At 43.6% G+C, this 27,001-nt stretch overlaps 1 protein-coding gene across 6 annotated transcripts in view; it reads left to right on the top strand.

Moving 5' to 3' along the window:
* The window catches only part of LOC137626461 (uncharacterized), a 38,318-nt gene extending 13,726 nt beyond the window's left edge, over positions 1-24,592 (top strand). For 4 of the 6 annotated variants that reach the window (XM_068357471.1, XM_068357469.1, XM_068357473.1 and 1 more), the window contains exons 3-4: positions 2,195-2,287; positions 14,177-24,592. In XM_068357471.1, the coding sequence (XP_068213572.1) occupies positions 2,220-2,287; positions 14,177-21,590 (7,482 nt within the window). In that variant the 5' untranslated portion in view covers positions 2,195-2,219 and the 3' untranslated portion in view covers positions 21,591-24,592. Of the gene's footprint in view, positions 1-2,194; positions 2,310-14,176 lie in introns of all 6 variants that reach the window. The other 2 variants (XM_068357475.1, XM_068357474.1) reach the window with 1 other exon arrangement.
* Positions 24,593-27,001: the final 2,409 nt, after the last annotated feature.

Genomic DNA, 27,001 nt, shown 5'->3' with positions numbered 1-27,001 from the left:
CCACAACATTTAGTGTGAACCAGGCAAACCTATTAGTATACTTGTGCCTCATCGTTATGACACTGAGACGCTCTGCTCGGTATCCTCTATTGGATGGGCCGTGGACCTGCTGTTATAGTCACGCCATTGGTGCACGAGGTGTAAGGAACCTGAACATCACCACTTGCAGGGTCAGAGTTTAGGAATTCCATGGTAGGTTTTCAACCTGTTGGAAGAGGAGGTTGAGTCTCCTTTGTAAAGGATGAAGGATTGTATTTTTACTGGAACAAATGACGAATTTGCAGATAATTCGTATTTCTCCTAATTCATCATCTCCTCCTCCTACGCCTGTTGACACAAAGGGTCTTAGTTAGATTTTGCCAGTCATCCCTATCTTGAGCTTTTAATTCAATACTTCTCCTTTCATCTCCTTCTTTACATTTCATAGGCCTCAACTGTGTAGGCCTGGGTCTTCCAACTCATCTAGTGCCTTGTGGAGCCCAACTGAACTTTTGGTGAACTAATCTCTCTTGGGGAGTGCGAAGAGCATGCCCAAACCATCTCCATCTACCCCTCATCATGATCTCATCCACATATGGACTCGAGTAATCTCTCTTATAGTTTCATTCCTAATCCTGTCCTGCCATTTAGCTCCCAATTTCCTAATTACAGTATACAAACCCAATTCCTTTACTCTCCCGTCATCATCAACGCCCTAGAAAGTCACAGGTGCAGTCAAAAGTGACTACAAGGTGAGCAAGCATGGGTCGGGACTTGACCACTCACAGTCGATAACTACCGACCACCTGTTTACACCTCGTTGTGAAATCTTAACTGCCGTGTATTCCAACTTCGCTGTTATCTCTCCTATGTAAACGACTCAGGTTTGTATAGTTAGGAAAAGTATGAATTATCTCTAATTTCATCATATTTTCAATCAAGGCATTGTTATGTATATGCTGATGGATAACTACATGCTTCTCTTTATTTAGTGTTATGTAGTGTTAAATACCATAGCTTTTATGGTTTCTATCAAGGCTAAGGTACATTTTTCTAGTTCCGTAAAGAACGAGGAGTTCTGGGAGTATCATTATTGAGGGCAGCATATTTTAGGCTTTCAACATTCGCTGGCGAGTCGGTTGCCAAGGCCTGGCGGATGCTAACGTTCTTTATGAAAGAAAAAAAAAATAGGATTTTGAAATGGCAGTTCTTAAAACCTCTGGTTAGAGAAGCTCAAACTCTGTATCTGTTGAGAACCAGGCGAGAAGTCACAAATAGAGTAGAGAATGCAACAGACGATGTTTATGTAGACAAATTTATACCGTAGGTTCTGTTTTATTCCTGTCTTTTTGGCAATTATATAAAAGATCTCATTTGTAATCTTATCTTTGATAAACCATTTTCTTTTCTGTTGTTAGATTTTGGTATGAGACCTTAGAATATTTGAAATATGAATGTATGCAATTAATTGAATTCAATTAAAATTATCGCAGTATAGTTAACCTTCTGGGGAATCTTTGCATGCAAGAAATACCTTAAAGATAAATTGAATAAATGGCAGTAATGAAAATTCAAAGTTAGTTTATCTGATAAGTCATTTAAAATGTATATTATGTACTTGTGCTCCAAAACGTGCGTAAACGAGACAAAAGCTTAGAAAATAAGAAGCCGTGTAGTAGTTCGTAGGCTCAGTTTTAAGACTCGATTCGTATATTCTCCAAGGGAAGGATTTTAACCCTTTTACCCCCAAAGGACGTACTGGTACGTTTCACAAAAGCCTTCCCTTTACCCCCATGGACGTACCGGTACGTCCTTGCTAAAAAATGCTATAAAAAAATTTTTTTTTCAAATTTTTGATAATTTTTTGAGAAAATTCAGGCATTTTCCATGAGAATGAGACCAACCTGACCTCTCTATGACAAAAATTAAGGCTGTTAGAGCAATTTAAAAAAAATATACTGCAAAATGTGCTGGGAAAAAAATAACCCCCTGGGGGTTAAGGGTTGGAAATTTCCAAATAGCCCGGGGGTAAAAGGGTTAAGAAGTGGTGACCATTTATAGTACAAACCGTAATGTCGGTAGAGAATTGATTTTTTGGGCAGTCATGCTTCAATGACTTTGTGAAGTGGTAATCTCCCTATGGTTTGTGAGTAATGGATCAGTGAAAGACAGTAAGATTATAAAATTGAAGCTTTGCTAACAACAGATCTCTCAGTTTCAGGCTCTGATCTCGAGCGACGATGGATCACAGCTACGTCAGTCGCCAGCTGTCGTCGGTCGACCCGGATCAAACTAACAGCATCCAGCGGTAAATATTAATTATAACAAAGGTCTGGCTTTTTCTATTTGTTTTTAGCATTTGGTTCTGTAGTGTTTTTGGGGACATTAGCTGCCGGTGAAGTCTACTAAACCTAGAAGTGTGGTCTGACTCGTCTATGTAATCGTATGTTTACCGTACGTGTATTTCTACTGGGCAGTACTGTATCTGTATTCGTCTCCTCAGCGGGGACGCCTTTACGAAGAATGCGGATGACACGGCCGCGTGCATTGTGAGGGTAATTGTGGGTCTCGGTAGGAAATAATGCATGATATTTATTTCTGTATGGAGTAGAATGTTTAAGTTTTCCTGTAAAGACGGTTAAGTATTGGCCTTCAATACAAGTTCCTACTATATATGCCATTTTTTAAATATTTAACTTAGCCGGTGAATATATAATAGCTGCAACTCTGTTGCTCGACAGACAAAAAACAGTAAAAACTCGCCAGCGATCGCTATACAGGTTGCGGGTGTGCCCACCAGCGCCAACTGTCGGCCAGATACCAGTCTCTCGATGTAAACAAAGACTCAATTTCTTCTCTGTCGACGTGTCGACAAGACGTACTTTTACTCGCTGTAGAACCTGGAGTTTTCTCAACATATTTGGTGAAGTACTTCATTTTGGTTTGAGCTTTCGCAGTGCAGGTGTTTTATCTTCATCTTAAATCTTGAACTCGTTTTGGATAGATTTAATTTTTGGTGACAAAGAGAGTATGGACTTTCTTTGACTTTTAAATGGCCGACCCTTCCCTTAGACGGAAGTGTGTTTAGGCTTTTAGTAATTATCTTATCACGTTATAAATTAATTATAGATTTTCCTCTATATATTTTATATCTCACCGCCTTTATTAGGCCTCTTCGATTAACTTTCCATTTATAATAAACATAAAAAATAAATTTTAATGTTTTGTTTATATGCGACCTTTCCTGAGAGTAGGCGGTCCTAACTTGGAAACCGAAGTTAAACAACGTTGAGCCCTTTCAATCGTAAATAGCTTTTAAAGAGCTAATGATTTAAAACTTTTTAAATAAACATTTTTAATAAATATTTTATGAAAGATTTTCTTTGAATAGTCTTCGTACTGTTTTCAAAGATGAACTAACGTTTAGTTTATTTATGCTACGCAGTTTGCGCTCTATCGTTACGATAGAGAGAGAGAGTATCACGGTTTCACTTTGCAGAAAGAGTAAATCGATTCTGACGTTTTGTTCATTCTTCTTTCAAAGCTTAAATGTTTTAAATTCTATTTTAAAGGAACTTTTTAATTGAAAAACCTTTCAGTTTTTTCCTTTGGTCAAATAACATGTTTTTTTGACGAAACGTAATTGGGCTCTTCTCTTAGGTGCGAAATCAAGAGAGAGAGATAGAGACGGAGGGAGAGAGAGGAGAGAAAACGTTCCGTTCAAGCGAGTAACGTTGTTCTCGAGTTACTCTCGTCCCTAGTCTCTGTACGGGGAGAAAGGATAAAACGTTTTTAGTTTTATTCTCGTCCCCAGGCAATGTACGGTGAGAGATTGAAAACGTAGTTTTGAATGAACTAGTGTTTATTCTCTTCCCCAACCACTGAATTTTTTATCTTAAAAGATGTTTACTGTTTTTTTGCTGGTATTAATGTGCTTGCATTATACGACTGATTTCGCATTTACTACCTTTTGATGAGGGTAGAATTGCATGCTTCAGGTAGAAATCAGTAAAAGTTTCGATTTCAGTGAAATAAGTGCAAAACAGAAAATCGTAGTGATAAAGTGATATTGCGCAAAGTGTTACAGTGTTGCGTCCGAGGGTTCGTCTGTTCGTGCCTTTCGTTCACCTAGTCCGGGACCTCTTGCAAGCTCCCAAGCCCAGGGGAGAAGTAATGTCGTACGACTTATGGGTTCGAGAGGCCTTGATCAGCGAACAGACGTTTTCCCTCTATGGTATCGGGTGTATCTTACCAAGATCTCCCCTACCATAAGGCGAGAGAGACAATTTTCTCCTCGTCATCCGAAGGCTTTTCGCATAAGAAACCTGAAACAAGGTTTCGAGGCCCTTAAGCGAAAGTCAGTCCTTTCAGGACAGGTCCAGCGTCCTGGTTGCAGCCATTAGGAAAGCTCTGACCCTATGCAGTCATCGGATAACTGCTCGCCGCCTAACAAAAGCGTAACACAGACGCCGAGAGTCTTTTTGTTGGCAAAGTGTTGCGGTCACAGACGTTACCCTCGTCTCTTACCGCAACCATTTCCGTTGATCCTAAATGGGTTGTACGGCAAGACATGCAGAATAAGCTTGCCTCCCTTATGGAAGACTATTCTGCCGATTAGTCCGTTGAGCCTAGTCCTGTTGACGTTGGCGTAGCTAAGTCACGTCAGTCAGGTTGTTTAGAACCACACTCGATGCGGTCTCGTGTGGATTTTCAACCACATTTGGACGTTAGGCCACTTGCTGATGCTCCTGTTGACGTTCAGGACGTTCGCTAACAATCGGAGTTGACTTGTTTTGACGCTGTGCGTCAACCTCCGCATTCTAGAGTTGTTTTGACTGCTCAGTCTAGGCGGTCAAAGCAGTCTCGAGTGGACGCTGTGCGTCCTCACGCACCTGTTGTTGTTGACAGTTCACAGACTGTCAAGCAGTTACATGACGTTGCGTCCTGGTCTCTCGCACCTGTTGTTGTTGACAGTTCACAGACTGTCAAGCAGTTACATGACGTTGCGTCCTGGTCCGATACTAATGCACCAGTGCGTGTGGACTCTGCTTGTAAAGCATTGCCACCACGGTAGGTCTCTCCCTTGCTTGAGACTCAGCTATTATCGGACAAGGTTCCTTTAGATGAGGAAGTTGCTGTTCCCCCTCCTACTGATATTCCCTTGAGGACTCTGTCAGACGGAGAGGAGCCTAAAGCTGCTTAGCCCTCTATGGACTTTAAATAAATCATGCTGATTTTTAAGGATCTTTGTCCGGATCTTTTTGTAACTGCTTCTCCTCGTTCGCCTAAACGTCAGAGCTTACACTAGGCCTAGCTACTTCGAAGCCGTTGTTTTATAAGCTAGTGCTCTCTCGCTCTCCTAGAGAGCTTTACGTTGGCTAGGCGACTGGTTTTTCACCAGGAGGAGTTTGGGGGAGACAGCCTTTGCTTTCCCTTCTTTTAAACTGGTTTATAGAGCGAGAGTCTGATATGACACGAGAGAAGTTCTCGGCTTGGGAGTTCCTGCCTCTGCCCAGATAGACTTCTCAAATCTCGTAGACTCTCCCTGGCGCCTGGCCAGGAGACGCTCCAAGATTTTACAGGTCAACTTCACAGCTGTTTTCGAGCCTTTGAAGTTTTGCTGTACAATTATGTCATGCATAAACAAGGCTTTCAGGGATGGCTCCAATGATCTGACAGCCACGTTCTCTGCAGGGACAAGTCCCTCAGGGATGGCTCCATGATTTGGCAGCCATGTTCACTGCAGGAGTACGTAAGAGGCAAGTGCGCTCAATGTGTTCATTGTCAAGACAAACTTCACGATGAAGTCTACCAGGCTGTCTTGACAGCATTTATGGAAGGCGACTGGATGGTCTCTCTCGACCTTCAGGAGGCATACTTCCACATTCCTATACACCCGGATTCCCAACCGTTTCTGAGGTTTGTTTACAGGAATGTGGGGTACCAGTTTCGAGCTATCGGAGATCAGAGCCTCCCTGTACTTGGACGACTGGCTTCTCAGAGCCTCTTCCAGTCATCGCTGTCTGAAGGATCTCAATTGGACTCTAGATCTGGCCAAGGAATTGGGACTCCTAGTCAATTTGGAAAAGTCACAGCTGGTCCCATCCCAAACTATTCTGTATTTAGGGATGGAGATTCACAGTCAAGTTTTTCGGGCTTTTCCGTCGGCCCCCAGAATAGATCAAGCCCTGCTCTCCATCCAGAAGATGCTGAAGAAAGAACGCTGCTCAGTCAGGCTGTGGATGAGTCTGGTAGGGACGCTGTCATCCCTGGAGCAATTTGTCTCACTAGGAAGGCTACACCTCCGTCCTCTTCAATTCCATCTGGCTTTTCACTGGAAAAAGGACAAGACGCTAGAGGCGGTCTCGATCCCGATTTCCGAAAAGATAAAGTCTTGTCTGACTTGGTGGAAGGACAATATCAGCCTACGAGAGGGTCTTCCCCTGGCAGTTCAGATACCCAACCAACCACGTTCTCTTCTCGGACGCATCGGACTTGGGCTGGGGCGCGACGCTGGACGGTCGGGAATGCTCAGGTCTGTGGAACTCGAGTCAGAGGAGCATGCATATCAACAGCAAGGAGCTTTTGGCGGTTCATCTGGCCTTGATAAGCTTCGAGAATCTCCTTCGAGGCAAGGTGGTGGAGGTAAACTCGGACAACACCACGGCCTTGGCGTACATTTACAAACAGGGAGGTACCCACTCACTGACTTTGTACGAGGTCGCAAGGGACCTGCTCATCTGGTCAAAAGATCGAGGCATCTCCCTAGTAACGAGGTTCATCCAGGGCGACTTGAACGTCCTAGCAGATTGTCTCAGTCGGAAAGGTCAAGTAATTCCAATCGAATGGACCCTCCACAAGGATGTGTGCAAGAGACTTTGGGCGACTTGGGGTCAACCCACCATAGATCTCTTTGCAACCTCGCTGACCAAGAGGCTTCCAATCTATTGCTCTCCAGTCCCGGACCCAGCAGCAATACATATAGATGCCTTCCTCCTAGATTGGTCACACCTGGATCTTTACGCATTCCCACCATTCAAGATTGTCAACAAGGTACTGCAGAAGTTCGCCTCTCACGAAGGGACAAGGTTGACGTTAGTTGCTCCCCTCTGGCCCGCGAGAGAATGGTTCACCGAGGTACTTCGATGGTTAGTAGACGTTCCCAGAAGTCTTCCTCTAAGAGTAGATCTTCTACGTCAGCCACACGTAAAGAAGGTACACCAAAGCCTCCACGCTCTTCGTCTGACTGCCTTCAGACTATCGAAAGACTCTCGAGAGCTAGAGGCTTTTCGAAGGAGGCAGCCAGTGCGATTGCTAGAGCAAGGAGAGCTTCTACCATTAGAGTCTACCAATCGAAGTGGGAAGTCTTCCGAGACTGGTGCAAGTCAGTTTTCTGTATCCTCGACCAGTACCTCTGTAGCCCAAATAGCTGATTTTCTCTTATACCTGAGAAAAGGACAATCCCTTTCAGCTCCCACTATCAAGGGCTACAGAAGCATGTTGGCATCGGTCTTCCGGCATAGAGGCTTAGATCTTTCCAACAATAAAGATCTGCAAGACCTCCTTAAGTCTTTCGAGACCACTAAGGAGCGTCGTTTGGCTACTCCTGGGTGGAATTTAGACGTGGTCCTAAGATTCCTCATGTCAGACAGGTTTGAGCCTTTACAGTCAGCCTCCCTGAAAGATCTCACTCTTAAGACTCTTTTCCTGGTATGCTTAGCCTCAGCTAAAAGATTCAGTGAGATTCATGCCTTCAGCAAGAACATCGGATTTTCGTCAGAAAAAGCCACTTGTTCTCTGCAACTTGGTTTTCTAGCCAAAAATGAGCTACCTTCTCGTCCTTGGCCTAAATCTTTCGATATTCCCAGCTTATCGGAGATCGTAGGCAATGAACTAGAAAGAGTCTTATGCCCTGTTAGAGCTCTTAAGTTCTACTTAGCTCGTACTAAACCTTTACGAGGCCAATCTGAAGCGTTATGGTGTTCGGTTAAGAAACCATCCTTGCCTATGTCAAAGAATGCTTTGTCATGTTTTATCAGATTGTTAATACGAGAAGCTCATTCACACTTGAGTGAGGAAGACCGATCTTTGCTTAAGGTTAAGACGCACGAGGTTAGAGCTGTAGCAACTTCCGTGGCCTTTAAGCAAAATAGATCTCTGCAAAGTATCATGGACGCAACCTATTGGAGAAGCAAGTCAGTGTTCGCGTCACGTTACTTAAAAGATGTCCAGTCTCTTTACGAGAACTGCTACACACTGGGACCATTCGTAGCAACGAGTGCAATAGTGGGTGAGGGCTCAACCACTACAATTCCCTAATTCCATATCCTTTTAATCTGTCTCTTGAAATGTTTTAATGTTTTTATGGGTTGTCCGGAAGGCTAAGAAGCCTTTCGCATCCTGGTTGATTTGGCGGGTGGTCAAAGTCATTTCTTGAGAGCGCCCAGATTAGGGGTTTGATGAGGTCCTGTTGTATGGGTTGCAGCCCTTGATAATTCAGCTCCTGGGGGTCTGTCAGCATCCTAAGAGGATCGCGGGGCTCCGTAAGGAAGACGTACTTACAAGGCAGAGTAATCGTCTAAGTCGACTTCCTTACCAGGTACCTATTTATTTTGGTTTTGTTATATTGATAACTGTCAAAATGAAATAAAAAACTCTTAGCTTATACGATGTAAACATATTTAACTGGTCTCTACCCACCACCCTGGGTGTGAATCAGCTATTATATATTCACCGGCTAAGTTAAATATTTAAAAATGTTTTAATTATAAAATAAATTTTTGAATATACTTACCCGGTGAATATATAAATTAAACGACCCTCCCTTCCTCCCCAATAGAGACGCAGTGAGATGAGAAGAAATTGAGTCTTTGTTTACATCGAGAGAGTGGTATCTGGCCGACAGTTGGCGCTGGTGGGCACACCCGCAACCTGTATAGCGATCGCTGGCGAGTTTTTACTGTTTTTTGTCTGTCGAGCAACAGAGTTGCAGCTATTATATATTCACCGGGTAAGTATATTCAAAAATTTATTTTATAATTAAAATATCATGTTTCACATGAGCAGTTAACTGCTGGCCGTGTTTTGTTGGTTTACCAGGTTTGATGTCAGTAAGAGTTATTGTAATTAAACAGTGTCTGGTGAGATGCAGTACCTCTTAATTGGCAAAGACACACTCTCTCTCTCTCTCTCTCTCTCTCCCTCTCTCTCTCTCTCTCTTTCTTCTTTCTTTCTTTCTTTCTTTCTTTCTTTCTTTCTTATTTGGCAAAGACTACTTCCAGGACACACTCTCTCTCTCTCTCTCTCTCTCTCTCTCTCTCTCTCTCAATTGGCAAAGACTACTTCCAGGACACACACTCTCTCTCTCTCTCTCTCTCTCTCTCTCTCTCTCTCTCATACAAAGAAGTCCCTTGTACCACATCCTGTAGAGTAGGGGTTCTCAACCTTTTTTGTTCTTATCCGTTGGCCATTTAGAGGTTTGAAGATGAAAAGAACCAATAAAATTGATATTGTAATGTAATTTTATTATTCAATCGCAATGCAGATTACATCATGTATTGCGCTGTACTAGCTATTTTCTCGATTCTGGTAGACCCCCTGAAGAGGAAAAATGTACCACTGGGGCTACATGTTCCCCAGGTTGGGAACCCTTGCTGTTGAGGGTAGTGTCGCCATTATAATTCGCGTACTGGAATGTAAACAGTTATTAAAAGGGTAGTTGCATTGTCCTCTTATCTGTTTAGCCTTTTGCTCTACCTCCATTCCCACTTTCTTTCAGTTACTGTATGTAGTTTCTCGCAATTGTTTAGTTTTCCTCAACTTGTATTTTGCTGGCTAACTTCTCGTACCCTCCTCTCTCAATCGATCATCTTGCTCTTGCCAATCCTGGGCGTCCCCTTGCACTTCTATTCATCCTCGTTCGCTTCGGCTTCCTCTCGTCTCTGCTTCTCACCTGAGACCAGATCTTTCAGACTGGCTTCACTTATGTAGAAAAGTGACTGATCTTAAATACAAGATCTCTATTTACCTTTTGTTGATGCACATCATTGTTTATAGATACTGTATTCTGGTTTCTGTTAATCATCTGTAATGTATTTTTCTGAGCAGTGGAGTCTTTTTTAGTCGGTACATCTTAAGTGTATATTTTTTTCTTTGTACGATAGAATTGTTTTTTTTGTATAGCTTTTGTCTGCTTGCTGTTATTGATTTCAGTTGCGGTTTGCATATTTTATGTTGGCAAGGATTACTACTCTTTTAGCCAGTACATCTTAAGCGTGTAATTTTTCTTTGTGCGATGGAATTCTTTTTTCTGTATAGCTTTTGTCTGCTTGCTGTTATTGATTTCACTTATGGTTTGCATATTTTATGTTGGCAAGGATTACTACGTTATTATTTCTATTAGCAAAAGTTACTCGTAATGCAATGATGGTTTAATTACATTTGGTTTTTAATTTGATGCCCAGTATTTAGCGTATTCATTTAAGTTGCATCTATGTATGTAGCATTTTCTGATTTTGCCTTAGAATATTTTGTTTACTATCAGTAGCATGAACATTTAAAACCCAATGGTTTCTCTTGTGTCTTGTGAACACATGAGATATCAAGGTTTATTGTGTTTTGTATACAAATTCATACTCTTGAATGTTGATCTCGTTTTATTCACTACAGCTGTAGAAAATAGACCATTCAAAGATTGCATGAACTGCCTGAAGGTGTAGCCTGTCAGGTATTAGTACTTGCGAGAGGGGCGGCCTTGTGTTAAACCCGCTGCCTTACCCGCCACAGGTTTTTGTTCCTCGGAAGGTGAACTAACAAAAGCTTTAGGGGCCTTTTTGACTGCTACGTCAGTTTATACTTCTCCGTGTTTAAAAATCACCCCATCAACAAAGTGTTTGAACAGCAAAACGCACAGGGTTGGCGGAACAGTGTATTGTCACCTCTAATGTTATCATATAAGGCTCTAGTTTTACCCCTGATGACGTATTGATCCCTAGGAACGTCCTTTTTATCTCGACTCCTTGCATCGTCTATATGGCGTCAGACGTCTCGATCCCCACCTTACATCCTTTGTCTGTTTCATATGGCCTCGCTTTCCACGAAGGCGTCCGAATTATTTAACTTCATCGTCTTCTAATTCCTTGCCGGTAAATATCATGGGAAATTGGAATGTAATGAAAGATAAAAAATCTTAATATTTTAATGGTAAATACAGAATTTTGGGCCTCTATTCACCAATTTTTGATTGGAATTGCAATAAATCCCTATTTTACTGCAATTTAGCAACAGTTTTAGTTTTTCCACTTCAGTAAACAATGTTTAATTGGAATAACACTCACTGGAAAAGCCCTTGGTTTGTCAGTAACTTCGGCCAGCAGTTTTAAAGTTATGTAAAATTGTGATCTTTTTCACAGATACTGTATCTTGTTTCCTTTCCGTTGTCTCTCGTTTGGTTTAGGGCCATTTTACGATGTTTAGTTGACGCCAAGAATGAAAGTGATGATCAGGTAGTAGATTTTATTAGTTTGAGATTTTTTATTTCATTTACATTATTTTTATGAGATTTTTGTTGTGTTTTTTCTTTTTTGTTTGGTGTGTGAATTGTTTCGGTCATTGTTTAGAATTGTCAAAACAAAATACCATTGATGGTACATATAATTGCGGTGAATGTGCTAGTAGTGAGATGATACAGTACACAATAGAGTACATGAATTACATTACATTGTTACTTTGCAAGTTCCACTTTCTAATCCCAGAATCTCGATCAAATTCTGATTTTTAAAAGTTTGATTTTAACTAAATTATTTGACTTATCATAAGCTTTTCATCTGTTAGACTTTTATATTTTGTTTATGTTTTTTACCATCTTATTTTACATATTAAGTCCAAGTTATACTTTAGCTCATTGTTTTTTAAGGGGACCAGTGAAAAGTTTATATTTACTTGAAGCTTCAGGTTATCTGAGTGAAAAAGTCTAGAAATATTAGATGAATGTTATTGTACAAAAGGAGCAAAGCAAAGAAAAAACACGTCTGACCAACGCTGGTGCTATGGAGGAGTGAGTTAAGGGGGTGGGGAGGTGTAGGGGTGGGGAAGGATAGTCGTAGTAGGAGGCAGCAGACGGGTGTAGGACGGCACCTTGTTGTTCCAGGGGATGTTGATGAAGGAGAGGTCTAATCGGTGAGGGACCCATGGTCGTGGTTCTATCACGCCCCAGTTATCTATACCGACACTCTAAGAGTGAGCGAGCTGGGTTTATTCCTGGCATTCCATGTATCCTTTTTTTTTCTCAGGTATATTTAGCAATAACTATGCCTTAGAAATGGTGCTAGAGGAGCATTTCACGGAGCGACACAGGTTCCTCGCCCAGAAATAGATTTTTCCTTCATCAAAATCCCTTTTTTAGGAGCTGCTGTATGCAGACGATTTGCTGTCGACAGCAAAATCTAAGAAAGCGGTCTTAGAATTATTCATAAGACGAAAGCATTTACAGAGAATAGGTAGCTGGACATTGTAAACAAAACAGAGAAAGCCACGTAAACAAAACAAGAGAAAGCAAAAAGAATATAAACAGTTGGGAAACAGCTTTTTCAGTTGTAGAACAGTTGTAAAAGTGAATGCCATACTTTATTATTATTATTAAAAGCTAGGCTATACAGTAACCCTTGTTGGAAAAGCAGGATGCTATGAGCCCTAGGACTCCAATGGGTAAAATATCCCAGTGAGGAATGCAAACACGAAAATAAATAAATAAATCATAGGTATGAGGTTCAGGTTAGGCATAGCAGAGGCCAAAATTTAACAAAATTTTACTCAGATCAGATTCAGGTTGAGGCTTTGCCTTTGCAACGGCACCTCTGTGTCTTTTAGTTTTGTGTGTGCCTTATTTTCACTAGTTTTTCTCTTTTCATCCACATTTGTTGTAGTACTCTGTTCTTATTTTCAATATTTTCTTCACAAAAAAGGAATTTTCCAACTGTTTGTGCACTATCTTCTTCGTATGGTGGTTGGAGCTCAATTGCTTTTATTCTTATACTGTATCACTAAACTGTGGACAATATAACATAAAGTGGTTAGCATTTTCTTCTACATCACAGAATACTTACAAACAGCTCCTTGGGGCCAATTAAGTTTGTAAGATGAGGAACTTCCGTATAAATGTAGTTACGGTCACAAAGAAATCAAAGGGGTTTTGAATCATGTTCTTTTAGCGTTGGAGGAATGCCGTTAAGAACCTACTGTACACTTGCCGTTTTCATGCTGGTGTGGTTGCTACGTTCAATACTTCAAGTTGAATTTGATGTTTATTGAAAGTTGTATATATTCTAGATGCTGTACTTTCATTCACTTTGTTTAATCCTTGTCAAATTAACAAGTACGTACCCTTTGAACATTGTCAAGTGGGGCACATGGCAAAGTCTCTTGGATACCATATTAGGAAGCCTTTAATTGGTAGGTATACATACACCCCAATAACCCAAAAGGACCCTTATTGTACTGCCAAAATATCTTCTGTTGCTGTTGTTTGTTTTGCTCTAATTTCATCTCGTAAACAAGTCTCTCCAGATTAGACGATCGATCTCTCGCGGAGACAATAGTGGCAGCCTTTACAACTACTGTATAGAACCCTAGTGTATCCAGGTACCGTAGTTTTGGGCAGTAACAATTCTGTGCATCTGTAGCTAATTTGTGTGGAATATAGTTAATTAATGTTGTTTATTTTTATAGAAAAATAACACTAAGGCAGGTATAAGTGGTTGTCTAGTGTTGCTATCATTTAGCTCTTGCATGCTTAATTTTGAGACTTCTTTTAGTATGTACTAATTTATTTTTAATGTTCATTTGTCCCGCCTGGTTTGTATATATAATCTGTTTTGCATTTCCTCAATTTTTTTAATAACAATAATGATAAGACTTATGATGATTTCATGCACTCATTACAGAAGGATTTTAAAAGATTTCTCTACATTTTATTTGTCTTTCAGAGATGTACTGCTTCGGACATGTCCTATTTGCTGTAGCGACTTTAATGTATCATAGGATCCATGAATATATTACGTAATTTATTCCAAAATGGGGCAATTGCTTATTCTTATTAATCTGTTGTCTGTTAGGAAATGTATTAGTAAATTTATAATTTTTTTTTGCCTTTCAAAAGTAACTTTCCTTCCCTTGATTTGTCTTTTTAAATTTCTTCCAGGTCTCCTGTCAGTCGGCGAATAGTACGTTCGCGCAGCGTGTCGGAGTCCGGCCACAACTCGTCCGCGGCGTCGGACACCTCTCCGAGGTTGGCCTCCCTCGCCACCCCCGGGAGGCCCTCTGCCAACTTGCATGTAGATCTGCAGACGGCCAGGCAGCGGAAGACCCGACATCACAGTGGCAAGGGCATGCCAGGTGGCCGTAACACGAGGGAGGGAAGGCTGCCGTACGTAGAAGGAAGTCAGGGAAGGAAGTTGTTGCAGCACTCCGGTGCTTCCGCCGGGTCGGACGAGGATGACGACTCCGCCGAGGGAAGGAAACTGCGTCCGCCTCCCCTTCCGGATATCATGCACGACTGGGAGATCATCGTGAAGTCCTTGAAAGCCAGTGAACGGAGAGAAAAGCTCGAGGGGAATCGGGATTCTAGTGCTGTCGGGGAGAAGAACTGTAGCAGTGTAACGGCGGAAGTCAAATCCGAACTTAAACCCCCAGACCAAAGTGTGAGTGTGAATCGTAAGTTAGATTTCTTAGACGGCGGCGAACGTAAGAACGAACAGTCCCCGGCGCCTGAGTCCAGCAAGAAGGCGAAGGTAGCCGAGGCCGATAGCGACAAAGAGAACTCTCAGGTTTCGCCGACTGTTCCCGAGAGCAAACATTCGGGAAGTGGTGAAGTAGCGAGGGAAGATGCAGAAGTGGAACCTGCCGTAGAGGACAAGTCGGAGCCAGAACGTGTCGAGAATAACTACCCGACACCGAGTAGTTCGGAAGCGAGTGATAGTGAAGGAAAGAAGAAAATGATTAAGGAAGGGTTAGTGTCAGGCAGTAAGGAAAGTGGGAGAGGAACAGAGCCTAAAAAGCCGGTGCTTCATAGGCCCGGAAGAAAAAGAACACTTTCCTCCGAGAAGACTGTTGATCAAGTTAAACAACCTAGCGAGGACAGTGCCGTAGACGTTGGTAAGAGTGCTAACGACAGACTTCCCAAGCCTTCGTCTCCCGTAGAAAGTCGTGTGGGGTTTAAAATGAAAGTGAAAACTAAGGTCTCTTCGAATTTCGTGGAAGGAATCTCGGCTGTGGTTGCTAAGAAGGGGAAAGTAGTTGTTGAAAGAGAAAAAGAAGGGAAGATGCCGGGTAAGGTCGATGCGAATACAATTTCCTCAAAGGATTTAAACGAGAATGAGAACAGCAAAGTGAAAACTAACCAGGAGAAGGAAGAAGCTCGAGGTGAAGTCGGCACTCATGCAAAAAAGGATTTGAAGGAGGAACTCGAATCGAATGATAGCAAAGAGACGGAGAAGGAAACTGGAAGCAACTCTCTCGCACTAAATAGTACAAATTCTTCCGACGTAAGTCAGGAAAGTAAAGCGGTGGTCGATGGTGTCATGTCCGGAAAGTCCTTGATTGACGCAATATGCAGAAACGTCCGAAGGGTCTCCGGTCATAGTACGGAAGAAAAGAGCAATGACGCTGAATATTGTTCTGAAGGCGAGAGGAATAAAACCAGAGAGTCGAAAAGGAAATTATCCTCGAGTAAGAACGACGACGATATCGAAGCATGCGATGGATCTACTACCTTTAGCCAAGCTGAGGAACCCCCAACAGAGGACATCAGTTCATCGATCATAACCCCACCGAGCAGCGCGGAATATAATGACGACGACGCCAAAGGGGACATCTATGAAGAGAGCGGTTATAAGACCCCAGACCATTCAACCACGACCTTGACCTCCCCGCCCCGAGATACGGACGATAACGCAATACGTGCAGTCGAGGTTACCGAGTCTAAGGATTGCGACCGGAGATCTGATATGGAAGTCACCACATTGGAGGACACTGTGCCGGGCAAAGGACGAGAAGAAACGAGTCCCGCAACCGAAGATGACGACATTCAGGACGACGTTGGCGATAGAACTCACCTCACGGAAAGAGAGTTCAAGGACTTGTTCGGTTCGTCCGACGATGAAAACTACGCAAATGATTTCGAAGGGTTTGAAGTCAGCAGCCTCGACTGGGACGACGACGAAGCCGACATACCGTTCGAAGGTTTCTCGCCTCCCGAGTCTGAGGTGAAACCCCAGGGTTTGGGTAAATCGGATAAACTTGTCTGCCACAAGTGTCAGTTGATTTTCAACTCTGTGGCGGAGTCTCGCCAGCATAGACGCGTCGGACACAAGAGAATATATAAGTGCGTCTTCGATGAGGGCATGTGTGGGAAGTTCACCGGAGCTGTGAACTATCACGCCCACTTGTGGGAACACCACGAGTTCATAGTGAAGAAGATGGTGGAGGATTTGACTCATGATGTATTAAAGGGCGTGTTAGCAGGGCCTCTTCAGGGCATCGCCGAGCCGTGCGAATTGTGCCTGTGTCTCTTGATTCCGCCTGTGCGACAAATACACGAGCTTCTCATACACGGCCTCATGACGAGCGTATTGTCTCTGACCTGCACTTCACCGCAGGCGAGCGCTTGGTGGACCGGACGAGGCATTGCCTGGACTTGCCATCAGTGTCGATCAAGGTCCCATTTCCTGATGATCTGCGCCCCGCACGCTTTCCCGAAAATTGTAGCCAACCATCGTTCGAATGTCCATCTCGAACAAGGAAACTTGATGCTCGCCTGGTGGCTCATTCTCAGGCTTCTAAGTGCTCTTCCCAGTTATGACCGTTCAGCCTTGTCCAGCGTCCTGAGTTTTGGTATCCACAACAATCCGAACGCGGCCATTTGCTTGAAGTGCAAACAGGGTTTCCAGTCGGGCGGAAAGCCGAAGCTGTACGAGTCCCGCGGAATGTGCCACTTCTGCACTCGAGTAGTTCTGGAGAGTCTGTCGTGCTGGTTCAATTGTGGCTACTGCACCGATTCCTCCGAGGAGTTGATTCAACACCTGCTGGCCAATCATTCTAGCGAGATTACTCCCGGGTGGTGCGTGTTGTGCGGCCAGTGGGCCAATTCACTCTTGGCTCACGGACAGTCGCACGATCAAGACCCTCAGCTCTTTGTCAAGTGCCATTTTTGCGCTGCCATCCTGAAGAAGGACACTTTATCTTGTGCCGTTCACTCTTGGATACACCACACTTTCAGATGTCCATTCCCAACTTGCGCTGCCATGATCGGACGCGCCACGGACGACAATAAAGTGTCCCACTCGATAGCGCCCACTTCGAGTCGTTTGAAGAGCCACATAAGCACGAGCCACCTCTTTGGCTGCAACACTCTAGGAGATGTGTCCTCAGTTTTACAGTGGATCCAGACAGCTCGGGGAGGACTCCTGACTGCTCAGGAGGCGCAGAGCCTCAACATGGAATGGCACAGCCACACAGGGGAGCTCTTTTCATTAGTGGACTATGGTCATCATCTTAGCCCAGCCTCGGTGGTCATAGTAGTGATTAATTGCGTACTGTGCGGCCAACCCCACAGCCATTCTCTGCGCATTACGGATGCCCAGCCGAGTGCCGTCTGTCAGCAGTGCCAGTACGGGTTGCAACGCTGCCGTAACGGGCCTCCCTGGTCTTGCCCCATTCAGTCGTGTAAGGTCGTGTTTAACCAATCCTTTGAGCTGTACAACCATCTCATCGAGTCCCGGCCTCACCCAGAGGCCATCAAGCCTAACCTCAAACACTGCGTGCTCCCTGGGCGATGCGTCAAGTGCTACGGAAACAAGATTTACGTGAGTCTTTTGGAACAGTTCATACACCACATCGAGTCTCACACTTTGGCATGCTTAGTCTGCCCCTCAGTACACACGACTATTTCAGCCCTCCTTCAGCATCGGTCTGTTTTCCACGGTCTTAAGAACTGGGAGTATGTGTGGACTTACCTGGACACTCGGCAGAAAAAGAAAAGCGGAAACTGTGATGAAAGTCAGTTGGAACAAATAAAGGATTCCTGCGTGATGCTTGTGGGAACTCGCGAAGACGGAAGAATTGTAGTACAAAACGATAGAATGCTGTGTTCGGCATCCCTATACGATCCAGCTAAACTTCTCGAGAACGAATCAGAGGAAGACATCGGGGAAAATCTCGAGGGAACATCTGAAATGGAGGAGACGGATGAAGACGGAACGAATCAGGGATGGTGTGGTTCGTTGTGTACAGTCTCCATGTCTCCTCACAATCCTCACAAGCAAGCACCGTCACCTGCCCCTGATTTGCCTTCTTTGAGTAGGAGTCCCTTAGTGTCGGAAAATAACCGGGAGAAGGCCGACAGCCAACCCAGTTCGCCTTCAAAGCCAGACGAAGTGATGGAAGAAGAGAAAATGGAAGAGATAGAAGAAGAAAAAGATATGACAGATTTATTGGCACCTGCAATGACCATGTATGAGGAGGACGACCCCAGAATTCCCTCCGACAGTAGCGACGACGACAGTAGCAGCGAGCCCCCGTTGCAGATCGACACGGCTGCCGCCTCCCCAAACTCGCCTCGTAGGTCTTGCTCTGCAAGCCCGAGATCAACTTCTAGTCAGAACTGTAATGCGTATAATGCTCCAGTAGAAAAGGATTCCAAAGAGGTGCGACAGCCCGATTCTCCTGCCGGCGAAGTCACAGATCCCCCTGCACCAGCTGCTGCTGTTTCTGGTCCTCCCTCGACCGTCACAGCTCCAGAAAAAGTAGCATTGTCGAAGCAAGGAAGCACTGCGGTGGAGACATCCGATTCAGGCGGTACACCTACCTTTGGATTTGTAGAAACCCTCAACAGCGTTGTGGTGCAGACAATACGGAATATGACGGAGGCCTTGACTGAGCAGCTGCACCATAAGGAGGACGAGAAACCCAAGCCGGCGAGAGTGAAGCCGCCGCCCCCTCCTCCCCCGGCTGTCATTGAGAAACCTCCCATTCCAGTCGCCAAACCAGATTTTGTCGAGACACCGCCCAGGAAGAAAGCCGCGAAAGAAAAAGTAACCAGAAGCCGAGGAGAGCCAAAGCCCCTGCCGAAAGGATTGGGTGAAAATGCCGACATTAATATAGAATCAATGGGAGAAAATATTTTGAGAGATTTGAACGACAAGTTCACCGGGCAGTGTGTCGGATGCGGGGTCAGCGTGCTGATACCTCGGCTTGCCCAGCACATACAGGAAGCCCATCCCAACGCTCTCGCGAATTGTACCTGTGGGTCGTTTCAGGGAGAACTCCACTCTTTCCTAGTCCATTCCTTCCACTTGTCTCACCTTCCCAGTGAAGCTCGGCCGTTCGTCTTCGCCGCCGAAGACGGCTCGCAGAGGACGATGGTGGTCTTGGAAGCTCGTGTCAGTCAGCCGGTGAATTCCTTCCCGTGCTTCAAGTGTGGCAAGAGATTCAAGCAGGAGAAGTCGAGGCAACTTCACTACAATCTCTGCAAACTAGAGAAGAAGTTCGAGTGCGAAGTCTGCGGGGAGAAGTTTGTGCGGGACCACCACCTCACGAAGCACAAGGAGTGGAAGCACAACCCTCAGACGTGTCCCCACTGCGGGAAGGGCTTTACTTCGGAGGTGTCTCTCACTCAGCACGTACTCCACATCCACAAGAAGCAGTTAAACCACAAGTGCGATCACTGTGGCGATCGTTTCAGTGCCAAGTCTCGCCTCCGCGTACACGCCCGAATTCACACAGGCGAGAGACCGCATAACTGCTCATACTGCTCCAAGGCTTTCGTATCAAGAAATCTTCTGACCAAGCACATCGTGGCAGACCACCCGAAGCCTGCCCTGAACTACGACTCTGATTCCAGCGAAGATCTTACCAAGTACAAAAGTCGCAAACATCGAACCTCCACGGACAAGCCGGCCGGAGAGAAGATCTACACGAGCGATTCTGATTCTGATTCGTCGGCGGCGGACGACAAAAACGCCAGAGAAACCATTCCCGTACCCAAGCAGGACGAGGAGGATGACAAGATTGCCGAGAAGGAGTTTCAGACTCGTCTGCTCATGCTGGCCATGACTGAGTCGGATCTGGACACCACCGACACAGATGACGATAAGACGGCCACTTCGAGTAACAAAACTTCTCCCGGTAAGCAGCCCGTCAAACAGAAACTGTCCGTCGATCAGGAATACAGCGACGAAAAAGACGACGACGACGACGCCCAAGAGACGGCAGCTCGCAGGACTCTTGCCGAACAGAGAAGAAAACACTTGGTGGATGCATCCAGTGGGGCCGTGGGAGCGGTTGGGGGAACATTGAATTCCAGTGGCGAATCGCCTGTGGTGAGGGCGGAAATGGCAGAGTTAGTGGACAGGGTAGTCGGGTTGCGATGCACTCCGTGCCATCTGTCGTGGAAGGAATCCGGTGGTAAATTACTTCATATGTATTTAGTTCATCCACAATTAGTTCTTAATCTAGGCCTGGGGCAATGTGCGTTTTGTAATTACACGTTCAGCACGGCAGACGACATAAATGACCACCACCTCGCGCACCACCAGCGCGCCATGATACCTAACGGAACCTTTCGATGTCTGTGCGGCCTGGTGTTCCGCGAAGAAGGGGCGTATTACTTCCACCTCTATTATGCCCACAAGGCGCAGCGCGCGCTGAATGTGGGCGGCGAAATAGTGTGTCGCGTGTGTGAAGGTCGACCTCGCTTGAATAAGATAGTGGACTTGGTGGTTCATTTGAGCGACACACACACGATGTTCGATCATGTCCGTGTGAATGATGCATACATCTGCAATTTCTGTTACAAAGCCTTTGAATCCTGGACTGTGTTGAGTTTACATTTTTTTATGGTCCACAAAGCTACGAAAAGCCAGACACTGAGCTACGACTGTCCGTACTGCGAAGGGGCGTCCCCTTGGCATTCGCTAGAAGCCTTGCAGTACCATCTAGATAACGTCCACCCTGCAAAGCAGCGCGTTCGTAAAGTTACGGAAAATCGTTCGAGCATATACAAGTCGGCCCAAGGCACCGAAACGCCCACGCCCAAGAGAGACAGGAAGCGTAAGCTTCCGGAAGGCAGCGGCGAGACTCCCGCCAAGAAAAAGAAGATGCCCAAGAAATCGCAGGAATCGGTCCGGGAGGCAGACGAAACGTTGTACTGCATCTGCCAGTGTCCGTACGACGAAGTGTCCGACATGATAGGCTGCGACAATCCGTCTTGCCGGTACCAGTGGTTCCACTTTGAATGCGTTGGCATCATGGCTGCACCAGAGGGCAATTGGTACTGTCCGGAATGCACCACAACCTTGAAATCATCTCACAAGCAACAGCAGCAGCAGCAACCGAAACAACAGCAACAGCAACAACAACAACCCCACGCCGACCTGTACGAATATTACAGCAGCTACGACACGGACCAGCAACAGCAGCAGCCGGGCAGCACGTCGCAGCGACAGCGTACTTCGTCCTCCTCCTCCTCCTCCTCCTCGTCTTCGTCATCCTCGAGCGACTCCTCGTCTTCGTCGTCCAGCAGCGACTCGAGCAGCGAGAACGAAAATAACGAGAACTGAGGGGGGGTGGAAATCGTGCAATCCGTGTGATAAACATCCGGTGAAGTTGCGTGCTTTCGGAGTTCCGACATCCTACCGAGAAGCTAGTTTTCGTATCTGGTTACGAGAATTAGCGAATGTCATGAGACTGGCTGTTATACAGCCCCTGTGGACTTTTACCTAACATTGGTTTTTCACTTTGTTCAGACATGTTCTGGTGTTCTTGAATGGAGTGGATATTGTCTTGCTGTACCTGAAATTTATGTAAAAACTTTTATAGATTTAACTGTCATCCCAAGATGGGTTTATTGTTAAGTGAGAGAGAGATGAGTTGGGAACTTTTTCTATATTCTTATTTGTATTATGTCTTGTTTACACATATTTGTATAACGGTTCATATTGCTGTGACTATTCTTTCGTGATTTTCCACTGGTATATAGCTTAACTCTTTGAGAGCGGAGGCCTTCAGTTCACAGTTAGTTTGTAGGAATAGAAGCCGTAGATTTTTATTAAAAGCATTTTTTTTTCTCACGTAGCATTCGTAGCCTCTTTTGGTGGATCAAAGTTTTATTTGGTAAACCAAATGTTTTTTGCTTGTTTTGATTAACTGGGAATATGTTTCAGTGGTGTTGTCAACTATCTTATAAACTTTTTTCCTTCCTTTTACGTGCTTGACTTTATTCCAGAAATATTTTTGATGAAACGACATAAGTTTTAGAATGTACAAATTTCACATCTTCCACACCTGGTAGTCTAACAGTTTGTTGTTTACGAATACAGTATCTTTCTCGTACAGATTTTGTTTTAGGTAAAGATGAGAAGTTTAGCATGAATTTAACTAAATTACAGGAATACCCCAGTATGAGTAAAGACGAATCTTGGAGTCTGTAAAATTTTGTCAATTGTGTTTGCATCTCTGACTAGATGCATTCTTTTATGTTTAAAACATATTGTTCTAACTAATATTAACTGAAAATATATATATATAAGATGTAACTGTTAACACATCTTTTAGCAAGTGTAGCGTACAGTATTTCGAATTCCCCGTGGCATCGGAAACTCGGAGTAGACGCTGCCACGTCCTGTAGAAAAGCGGCACGATAGAATGGAAATTTACCAGTTACTGGGTGACTGTTTTGAATGTTGTTACAAGTGTAAGAAAGGCAGGCGTCTTCACATAAAAGAGTCCTGATGTGTTTAATGTAAGTAGTGCTCAGCCCTGGTAAAAATTAAGACGATTCACTTTATTCTCGACGAATTATACGTCGTTAACCATTTTGAGCAGTGCCCCATCACTTTTATTGCATGAACTAAATTCCGTTCTCATGTCAATTAAAACTTGTGATAGTTATTTATCCGTTTAAATGCATACTGCGTGTCATTATTGCCATGATGTCAAACATCAAGCAAGTGAAAATGGTAAAAGTTAAATCCGTCGTGTCTAGTGACTCGCGATTCAAGGTCTGATCTTTACCCCGAGCGAATCGAACGTCTAGTCCATGTCCCTTTCTGACTCTCTTCAATACCTCCCAGGTCTTATTTCCCCTTGGTTGGCATAAGATTAAATTAACATTTAGATGTACTATGCGAAAGAGATTCAGTCCTCAAACAATTTGTACGGCAAATAAAGAGTTTTTATAATTTAAGGGCACGGAACAGCCTCCTTTACGTCTACCCTCGGCACACGACACAGCGGAGACTGCCACATTCAATTTTTAAAATCTATATCTTCCCTGGTTCTCTTTTACAGTGTTGGTAAATTGTGCATCTACACTATTGAGTCCTATCAATCTATTTATGTAACTAATAGAGATATGAAATTTCTTTCAAATGGTGTTGTATCGTTAATAGTTTAAGTCTTTGCTGAAGAGGAAGTTATATATGTGCCAACAGAAAGCCCAGTGTTAATGTTACAGTTAATAATAGTTAATAATCTTGAAAATGCAGTTCCTGTTGCATTGAGAAAGCAAACAATGTTTTTAGAAAAAGAGTAAATAGCAGTATTATCATTGACTACCTTAAAGAAAGAATTGAATTATATAATTGCAAAGATAATACAATTTAGAAATACAGTTGTGTCTTGTTTAAATTGTTTTCAATATGAAAGTCTGACATGAAGTAATTAACTGGATGAATGTAACACTATTTTGTATTTTGTTAATTAAACTTTTACAGTAAATGTCTTTGGATTCTTGTGCCATTTTTGATGCTCATTTTAGTGTATTTCCATGTCGTATTCTTATACTATATGTTTGTAGAACCAAAACAACCCAATTTTGCCACGTTTACGACCAAACGTCCACTTCAATCGAGGTCTCAGGGTAGAGCAGATTGCAAGGGTAGAGGATAGAGAAATGTAAAAGCCTTTATTGGTCAGTGTTAGGGGCACCATCATTTACCGGCTTCTACTCGTTTTGATCTAGCTTCGTTGCGATTTCCAATCGCCGTAATGAGAAGCGAAGAAACCTAGACGCGTTGTCAAATCAAAGGGCATTACTGACTTAGGTTGAGGGAGAAAACCGTTTCACTCAGATTGGGGTATTCGTGTAGCCACGACTTTGTTTCGGAAAGATGAGACCCGAACGGAAGGGGAGTTTACTGGAGGATAGTGCAAATATGTATTCAGTTCAATAATATTTTTTCTCATTCTTTTTTTGCGCCCAATCGTCGCCAGCCTTACCTTAGTGGCGAGGGTCGAACTGGGCCGGTGTATATTTTTTAAGTTGTACATTTTTGCTATACCTCAGGATTACCGTTTTGACTTGGCTCAAGTCTCTGTATAAAAGAAGTAACTTTGTACATAGGCTTTTTACGCGGCTTGCTTTCCCGACAAACTGTGCACCTATCGCACGTACTGGTCCCGGTACCGAGGGCAGAGTTTGCTCCGCAGGTAAGCATTGATATTGCACATACTATGTATGTGAGCAGGGCTGTCTTGTAAAGTTAATAGGAGATTTAAGTGATGAGTATATATTGAAGTCGTCAGCAGTTTGTACATCTAGATGAATAAAAGTTTTTCATTATGATTGTTTAATGTCTCCTTTTTTTTTTTATTTTGGTACAATTCATTTTATTCTTAGAGAATCTTGTTAATATTTATCAAAGGATTGTTGAGTCATTTGCATTTTAAATTTTTGAAAGTGGTTGATATTGTGTCCAATAGCAATTGAAGTAAAGGCTCAGAGAAAGAGCACGTAGAGAAAGGAGGTTGGGTTAGATAAGCCACATAGCTGTTCAACCATATTTCAGGTCTCCTTGTTGCAATGTAGGAGAACATAGATTAATTCCCAGGTGTACAAACTAAACTTTTATAAATAGTCACTTATTCAAGACTGGACAACTTTAATCCCTGCCTGAGTTGTATATGAAGATGATGATGTAATACATATATATTGAAAACTTTTAACTTTAATGCAAATTGTGATGATACAGGTTTTTCTACGCTTTTTATATGGGTCTGAGTGACCTTCTAACTCAACCTTGTAACCATGTGGCCCAATTTTTTTTTAATATGAAAAGAATAAGAGAGAAATTATTAACTTGTCATCTGTAACTGCAGGTAGGCTAAATAATGTGTAATTAGAAACTTCTAAACATAACGGACCTCATTCAGGGGAAGATATTCAAACGTAAGTTTGTTCCTATGTGTAATACAAACTTTCAACCTTTAAATGCAGTATAGCTTGAGCTAAGCTGGAACTGTGGTTATGCTACTAGGTATTGTAGTAGTAGTAGACATACTCGTCACTTTGGTTTTGTCCTCAGGATAGTACAAACATACTCCTCATCAAGGTCTGGCTACTTTAGTCTTCCTTTTTCTTTCAGATGTAATAAATGCCTTCACAGACAGTTGTGTTCTGGGGATATTATTGGAAGCCAAGATTACGAACTGTTTACTGATAACTGTTGTTATGCGACAGTTTTCTGTGCCACCTCCTGTTATCCAACATACTTCTTGTCTGGTGGCAAGGGTTGCACTTTGCATGTGGCTATACAGTACAATAACTATGATAACGTGAACCTAAGGAGGTTGGTGTCCCTTTGACATTTCTGGTGCTCCTTTGGGGAAATGAGTTCTTCCGCTGCCAATTTTAATTGGGAGGTATGGCAACCTATTTCCTTCAGTGTCTCGATCCCAGAAGGCACTAAGAACAAGCTGTATTGCCTGTTGTGGTGTGTCTCCCAGTAAGAGCATCGTCACCAGCCTGTACGATTCTAGAGAAGACAAACTTCAAGTTCTCCCTGCCTCATCTTCACTGTTACTTCAAGAGAAAAACGAGGAGTCATCAAAGTTCAATCGATATGAGATACGTAAGCGTGACTCCTACGAGAGACAGCGCAGTAGGAGTACCAGGAACATTCCTTCTTGAGTGAGGCTCTATTATATGCTGGATTGGACGCTAGATGCAGATAAGTCACGCGTTCAAGTAACTTTTCTCTACGGAAAGTTTTCTATAGAAGTCCTGTATCTCCCACATCCTCCCATGGGGGTTAGGATGAATGAGAAATGTATGCAGCCAATTTCTCATAATGAAGCCTATTCAGTTTCGTGTGGGTCTCTGGATCCCAAAGGAACGCAAGGGAAAAGAATGCACTTTGTCTTATAGATGGTTCTCCAACCTGGTGAAAAAGTCTATAGGGCCCAGTTACCAACCTTCTTACCGTTCAAAATTTAGACGGCAAGTACCGTACAATCTGCCATCAGGAAGAAGACTTATGCTCACTGAACCTGGAGAGTACGCACATCTAGATACATATTCTTTGGTCTGATAGAATTACCTCCTTGTCCTTAAGGCTTTGGTTTTCAGTTTAAAACCTGAGGTTCATATTGTCTATCACCTTGAGCATTCATGCTCACTTATCCGGTGCCTACTTGATCGAAACTCCTCCTGGGTTTACTCTAAAATTGGCTTGTCTTGTCCCCCTTCAGGAAGCAATGCCCCGGGACAGAGACCGTTGATCTTCTTTTGCCACAATATGAGAATTGTGTTCGGTCGGTTAACCATCCTCATAGTCAGGCAGAAATAGAGGATTGGATTATGTGGATGACACAGAACATTCATTTCAGCTATTAGGGAGTAGTGCAATTGCTTCTGCACAACCAAGAATATCCAACTGGATGGTAACGTCATCTTCCAAAACTTCCCTCATCATGGGAACTTGTTCAACACCGGCCTCTACTATGGCTATTGCTCCAGGTTTTTTGAAACCATAACTGGTAAGCATCCAGCAGTTTCCCTACCTTCTTGTTTCAGTGGAATAGAAAACATAGGAGGATCAAGTTTGCTGGCTGATTGACAATTTCCTCTCCAGGAAAATTCCACTAGAACTCTTAACTGCAGGGATACTGCCGTTCACAGACTAATCAAAGAAGGGTTGGGGACGCCTGAATTACATGAATACCTCAGGGTAAGTCACATGGTAGATTTGAA

Source organism: Palaemon carinicauda, chromosome 34 (assembly GCF_036898095.1).
Source record: "Palaemon carinicauda isolate YSFRI2023 chromosome 34, ASM3689809v2, whole genome shotgun sequence".
Taxonomy (NCBI): domain Eukaryota; kingdom Metazoa; phylum Arthropoda; class Malacostraca; order Decapoda; family Palaemonidae; genus Palaemon; species Palaemon carinicauda.
This window is presented reverse-complemented; position numbering and strand designations above follow the sequence as displayed.